Source organism: Beta vulgaris, chromosome 1 (genome assembly GCF_026745355.1).
Source record: "Beta vulgaris subsp. vulgaris cultivar EL10 chromosome 1, EL10.2, whole genome shotgun sequence".
Classification (NCBI taxonomy): Eukaryota; Viridiplantae; Streptophyta; class Magnoliopsida; order Caryophyllales; family Amaranthaceae; genus Beta; species Beta vulgaris.
Window position 1 is genome coordinate 48,022,502 of NC_079202.1, and position 7,184 is coordinate 48,029,685.

General features: G+C 36.5%; 1 protein-coding gene across 1 annotated transcript; it reads right to left on the reverse strand.

Annotated features, from left to right (window-relative positions):
* Positions 1–67: 67 nt before the first annotated feature.
* LOC104891868 (probable galacturan 1,4-alpha-galacturonidase SALK6) lies at positions 68–1,864 on the reverse strand. The gene is made up of 4 exons (XM_010677649.4): positions 1,720–1,864; positions 1,235–1,555; positions 626–1,141; positions 68–536 (listed from the first exon to the last, which is right to left on the reverse strand). Exons 1-4 carry the CDS (start codon positions 1,840–1,842, stop codon positions 294–296), a joined length of 1,203 nt encoding a protein of 400 aa, XP_010675951.3. The 5' UTR covers positions 1,843–1,864; the 3' UTR covers positions 68–293.
* Between the last annotated feature and the right edge of the window lie 5,320 nt (positions 1,865–7,184).

Consider the following 7,184-nt stretch of genomic DNA (forward strand, 5'->3'; position numbering starts at 1 on the left):
TCTATCTAGGGAGTAGTCTAGTATAATAACAAGTATAGAAGCTCAGTAGAAGGTTGAAGAACTAATGTATGATAACCAAGTTTTCTTATTGTGATTCTCGGTAAATATACTCATTACAATTATACTGATCCAAGTCAGCAAAAACGAGCCTAAGAAAATTACTACACCACACATCCCAAGATATAAGTGGGGCAGGGGACAAAATCATACAACTTAATTAGTTGATGTTATTTACAAAATTTGAGTAAGTAAAGCAGTTATTTCATGTCAACAAATTTTTTTTGTTAATTTATTTAGGGGCCAGCTGGGGCAGGTGCACCACAAGCAACTGGGTTTTGTTTGCCAGAGGTGATGGGCTTTACGTTCTTACACATTGAGACAACAGGGCCACCGGAGAAGGTCAAGTCGATGTCGGCGAGTTCGACCTTGTCACAAGGAGCTCCACTGCTGCACAAAATCTTGACTGCCTCTTTGGAACCTGCAGTTCCCCTGATGTTTTTGAAACTGATGTTGCTGAGCTTAACCTTAGATGGTGTCTGAACCAAAATAGAAATGTAAATTAGTTTAAAGTAAAATAAAGCTGGATGTTGTGATTAATAAATCAATAAAGAAAAAGTTAAATAACCTTGGCCTTGCAGTGGTTGTAAGGGCAATACTCTTGATCAATAAGAATAGGGGTTAACACATTCTTGACGGTAATGTCCTCGAAATGAAGGTCTGAAGCAGTAGCCACGAATGAGTTGAGCCAAGACTTGATCCTAATACCATTCTCAGTGTCGCTAATGGTGCACTTTTTAACAGTGACACCAGTGACGGGAGCCTCCTTATCATACCTACCAAGACTTCCAATGCTGATACCATGACCAGGTCCACAGGTAACGTCCTCGATGTGAACATCAACGGCTCCATCACCCATGGAGATACAATCATCTCCTGTACCGATCTTTGCTTTGGTGACAAAAATCCCTGCGGAACGTCCGATATGGATACCATCTGTGTTAAGACTGTCTTTTGGTGCTTCGATGGTGGTATCGAATAGTGTAAAGTTTTTGCAACTCAAAACTCCCATGTGGTATAGCTTGCTATTTAATGATTTGATCCCGCTTATCTTACTGTTGGTCAGGCTGTTGAACCTAAAGTTCTGCACGTATATAGTTGTAATGACATTACACATTACATTAGTATATCAAATTAAAGGAGTTCAGGCTAGTATAACGAAAGATGGCATGCATACGTAAGGAAGGTTGTCGCAAGTGCCGGTCTTAGCACAATTGTTCTGCTTCCAAGCCATTTGTCCTTGGCCATCGAAAGTACCTCCAGTGGGGAGACAATTGACGGTAAGACCTTGGATGTTTTCGATTTTAACCCATGTGTCTTCTCCTTTCATTTGGGCTGGGTCTGCTGGGGCTTTGAAGTTTCCAGCAATTTCAATAGTAACAGGGGACTTGCATGGACCTGTAAATTTGATAGCGTTTAGCATGTAATCTCCTGCAGGCACTAATATCTTTGTTGGTGCTGCTGCTGCACATGCTTGTTTCCAGGCAGCCACCAAACCCTGTTATGCATTGCATTCATAATGTGTATGTTTTTAGTGAACATTATTCATTTCATTTTCCTCATTAACAACCATAAATAATTAAGAAAGATAATACAGTACAATCTTTTTTTCCTTAGCTTGCATATATAGTTTATGATTTTACTATTGAAATAAATATTTACCTGTGTTGCATCTCCATTAGGCTTTGCACCCAATGTTGTTATGTCAAGGACATTCTGGGATCTGACCACACAAACGAACAAATAAAATAGGGATAGGAAACATGGGAGATTGAGTGTTTTCATTTTTTAATTTTTAATTTTTTCGGGTTTTTGGTTTTCTGTGTTTTTTTTTTTGTATCTTTATTTGATAAACGATGAAGGATATGCTGCTCCCTCTTGTCAATATATAATGCATCTGCTGAAATCTTACACCACTCATGTGTCGTTCTAATTTCAATAAAGATGCTGATCTTTAGCTAACTTTGTGGTTATTGCAAATGAATTCGTAAACTTCTCCTCCATATGACCTTGTCTACTATTATTATCTATCATTGATAAAGATAGATTTATAAAGATAGATTTTACTCTACATGGCAATTACCATTTACCAATAAGGCTATGTTTGGCAAAATTGACTATGAAGATGAAATTGATAAGGTGGCTGAAACTGATTAGGTAGCAGCTGAAACTGTTAAGGTGCTGAAACTGATAAGCTAGCTGATTACATAACCTGTTTGGTAATATTATTTATGACTGTAGCTGAAATATCTTTTTAGACTTAAAAATATAAAAAGAAAAATATTTTTTTAGGCTTAAAAAAGATAAAAAGAAAATAATAATAATAAAAAATTTCAGCACCTGATCTCAGAAGCTATATTTTACTCCAACTCAATTTCAATCAAATTTTGGACTTAAATTTTATTTAAGTTCCTCCACCAAACACCACTAATCATATAAGGTGACTTAAAATTGTAGCACCTTATCATTTAAGTCACCTGAAATGCTTCCCCAAACAGAGCCTAAGTCTTATTACTAGGATGTACTTCAAAAATTTATCATATCTTGTGTTCCATATAATTACTATTATTAGATAAATATAAAACCAGATTTCAAAGTCAAACTATGTATCGCATGATAAAGTAAAGAATAATAGGTACTTGTATATAACATTATTTGTGAGTGTTCTTACTTATTTTGAAAGAGATTTGCAAGTATGTAAAAGAGTGTTAACTGCATTAGTTAAGAATAATGCAAGGAAGGTTAAAATATCATTTCAGCAAAGATAAATGAAGTTCAACAAAAAAAAAGTTCAGGAGAACATAGCCTTAGTTGCATATCCCTTACTACTCATTTTTGTTCCCCATGAGAATTGATTTATGTAATGCACATAACAAGAAGGTTTAAGTTATGGTCAATGGTTTGACTATATTGTAATTAGCACAAGGAAATGAATTCATTATTTAATTTTGTTGTCTTTTTTTTTTTTTTTGTATTATGATCTTTATGTTATTTCTTTGTGTGAAATTGTTTTTTCTTACATCGGTTGAAAGACAAAACTATGAATTATAGTGAGAGGCTGAAGTGAGGGTGGGCATGGAGAAGGTGGTGTGAGTGTTAACACGGTCTTTCACCAGCTTGTGGGCAATAGCTACGCTGGCTCTTAGAACTTTTATGCACCATACATCATGAAAGGTTTTGCAACTTACTTGATATCCCCGATATTCAAGTAGTTAAGAGTGGATGAATGACACCTTGCAAAAGAGAAACAAGGTTATCAGGCAAGTAGCCCCCAACTATTATTAAGAATTTCATCTTTGGACCAAAAACAAGTAAGAGGCGCAATACCACAAAGAGAAAGTGTACCTATTAAAAAACCAGTTTTTGTAATTGGCACATATTTTTGTTAAACCACCCATAAGAACCATATTTTGACTTTTATCCAGAGTATATCCAACAATAGTTTCCATTGAATGAATAAAGGATCCGGATTCTAAAAATGATACTTTTGAATAAGCATGGGTAATCAAATGAAATAAACAGCTCGATAAGAATCCATACGTAGAGCTAAGTTCATATAACCCAACTGAGACATTCTAGAATAAGCTAAACTTTTCTTAATGTCTTTTTGAGCAAGAGCTAAGGTCGCTCCTAACAGTATTGTTATCATACCTATAAAAGATATTACATACATTAGCATCGGGTAACCATACATGAAGCAAAATTACCGATTATACCTTTACATATGCTCCCATTTTTAATAAGATTCTAGCTAGAAGCATACACGTATTGTAATGTGCTTCTCCATGGGTATCTGGTAACCATGTATGTAAAGGTATAATCAGTAATTTGACAACAAAAGCAATAAAAAAATCCAATATAGAATATTATTTCTAATGCCACTAGATACGATTGATTAACTAATATTTCCAAATTTAATGTTGGTTCGTTGGAACCATATAAACCAACACCCAGAACTCCCTTTAATAGAAAAATGGAACCCCCTACAGTATACAAAATAAATTTAGTAGCAGAGTAGAGACGCTCCCCCCCCCCCCCCACATGGATAAAAGTAGGTAAAATAGGAACTAATTCTAATTCCCACATTATAGAAAAAAGTAATAGGTCTCGGGACGAAAATGATCCTATTTGGCCACTGTACATCGCTAACATCATCAGGAAATGTATAATCGAGAATCATTTGGGGGTAAAATTTATTTTCCAAAAGAGAGAAATTTAGGGGTGTTACAGGTAATATTAACAAAATAGCATGAAAGTGCTAGCGACAATACAACCTAACAACAACAACTAAGAACAAACCAACATAAAACAAGAAACAACCAGAATACACACCAGCAACCAGACACCAAACACCACCAATACCTAATACACCAGCATACAACAAATAGACTCAAAAAACCTGAGCCATAAGAGCATCAAACCAAACTTTCTCTCTTTCACTCCATCTATTACAAATTTTAGCTTTAACCCTTATACATATGTCTACCTGAATTTACTTAATATCAAGAGCAGGTCTCAACACAGCTTCATTCCACAAATCATGATTTCGAGCTCTCTAAATATGATACACTATAGCCGCCAAACTCGCATAAGCCACCTGCTGTTGATGTCAATCTCCTACCCCACTTCCTCCACTACACATACAAATTTTCCTAAGGACTACAACGAATTTGCAACCATCCCATAACTCCCTGGCACACCTGATGGCTGAACACACGGTGGAAAAATAAATGGTTGCAAGAATCATTACCATATGTGCAAAGAAGACAACTGGTATTAGAACAAATCCCTGCCAAGCACAACCTTTCTCTTGTTCGAAGTTTTCCCAAAGCAGTGAGCCAAGAAATAAACGAGTGCTTAGGGAGATTGATTGAGTTCCAAACCCAATAATGCCACCTAACATTCTCCATATGACCTCTGAGCCATTTGTACCCCTCTTTAATAGAATACCCTTTACTTCCATCAAGCCAAGTATTATTATGATAGACAGACTTGAATTTTCCTTCACTTGGCAAATCATCTTCCAAGCCCAGCTAGCAGAGCTTGGAGCAATATAGTCCCACCAGTCTGTGTCCTTAATATAGACACTATGAACCCATCGAATCCATAAGATATCCTCCTTCTTTGCAATCTGCCATGTATATACTACCCCTATTCCCCATGGCAGCAGTATTCACAAATTGCAATCTCTCACACCAAGCCCATCACATTTCTTGGGCTTACAGACCCAATCCCAAGACACAGGAGGGGGTTTGTGGAGATAAGACTTGCCATTTCAAAGAAAAGATCTACATATCTGAGTAATTTTATGAAGCACAATTTTAGGGATCAAGAATACTTGAGCCCAGTATGTATGTATACTCAGCAGAACAGAATTAACAAACACATTTCTCCCAACATAGGACAAATTCCTAGAAGTCCAACAAAGGATTCTTCTCAAAATTTTGTCAACAAGAACAACACAATCCACAACAGAGAGTCTTCTGGAGGTTATGAGGACTCCAAGATATCTGAATGAGAAGGAGCCCATTTGGAACCTAGTCACTTGCAGAATCCTAAGCTTAATCTCCTCATGAACATTGCCAAAATAAATGACAGATTTTTCATTATTTGCACTAAGCCAAAAAGCATTAGAAAAAGCTTTAAGGGCCCTTATCATAAGATGCACAGACTTAACACCACCCTTATAAAATAACATCAAATCATTAGCAAAGACAAGATAATATAGCTTCAATGATTTGCACCTATGATGGAAACAAAAATCATCTCTATTGCTCATTTTCTTCAAAATCCGAGTAAAATACTCCACAATGAGCACAAAGAGCAAGGGAGAAGTAGGGTCTCCCTGCCTGAGCCCTTTCTTCCTTTTAAAAAAATCACACAAACCACCATTGACACTGATAGAAAAGGAGGGAGAAGTGATACATGTCATAATCCAAAGCCTAAATTTCTCAGGAAATTTAAACTTTTCCAGCAACTCACCCAGAAACTCCCAGCTCACAGAATCATAAGCCTTACGCAAATCAATTTTCATAGTACACCTACTAGTTGACTCTTCCTTTTATAATGTCTTAAAATATCTTGACAGATAAGAATATTATGCATAATAATCTGCCTATTTGCAACAAAAGCACTCTGTACTTGGTCAACCAAATTAGGCAAAACCAATTTCAGTCTACTACAAAGCAGTTTGGAAATTACCTTTTAGATGACATTGGAACAGACAATTGGCCTGAATTGACTAACATCTTCTAACGTGGTGGCATTTATTTGCTTCAGAATTTTACCAGAATGAAAAAAACTCCAAGACAACAGAAGTAACTTCATTCCCCACACACACACCCAAGCTTTCTTGAAAAAACCGCTTGAATAACCATCAGCGCCAGCTGCCCTATTCTCATCAATATCAAACATAGCATGCTTCACCTCCTCACAAGAGAAAGGAGCACAAAGCACAGAATGAAACTCATCACTCACCCTTGGACCTTCATCCATGACAGAATTACTCACATGACCATCAGCTAGGCATCCTGTACGCAACATTTTCTCATAATAATTGAAGAAAGCCCTTTCAATATAGCTTTTGGATCTTCATGCCAGATATCCTCTGAATCTCGAATTCTATAGACATGGTTCTGTTGTCTTCTCTTCCTCAAGAAAGCATGGAAGTAGCTTGGATTTTCATCACCACCTGTAATCCATTCTTGCTTCATTTTCTACCTCAAAAAACTCATTTTAGCAGCATACAATCTATCATACACCCTCATAGCCTCAAATTCTTGTTGATGCAACTCAAGGTTGTGAGGGTCAATATAGATACTCTGTTGAATATCCATAAGCTTTGTAAAGAGCAAAAAACGCCTCAGTCTCAACATCAGAAAACTTATTCCTATGCAAAACCTTAAGAGCTTGCTTAAGATTCTTCAATTTGGTCACCACTTTGAATATATTCACTCCCACAATTCTCTCCCGCCACCCCTCCTGAACAATAGTCATGAAAGTATCATCCTGAGTCCACATATTGTAAAATTTGAAAGGTTTTGCTTTCAACACCATTAAATTGTCCAAGTTGACAATACAAGCACAATGATCCAAAATACCCTCAGGAATAATCACGTTCATTTGTC

What these genes read in the sequence shown, in the direction of transcription:
- LOC104891868 (XM_010677649.4), bottom strand. Translation starts at nt 1,842, where the DNA reads ATGAAAACACTCAATCTCCCATGTTTCCTATCCCTATTTTATTTGTTC. An exon ending in CTAATGGAGATGCAACACAG is followed by an intron (nt 1,556 to 1,719) that starts GTAAATATTTAT and finishes AATGCATAACAG; the next exon opens with GGTTTGGTGGCTGCCTGGAA. An exon ending in ACAACCACTGCAAGGCCAAG is followed by an intron (nt 537 to 625) that starts GTTATTTAACTT and finishes ATTTTGGTTCAG; the next exon opens with ACACCATCTAAGGTTAAGCT.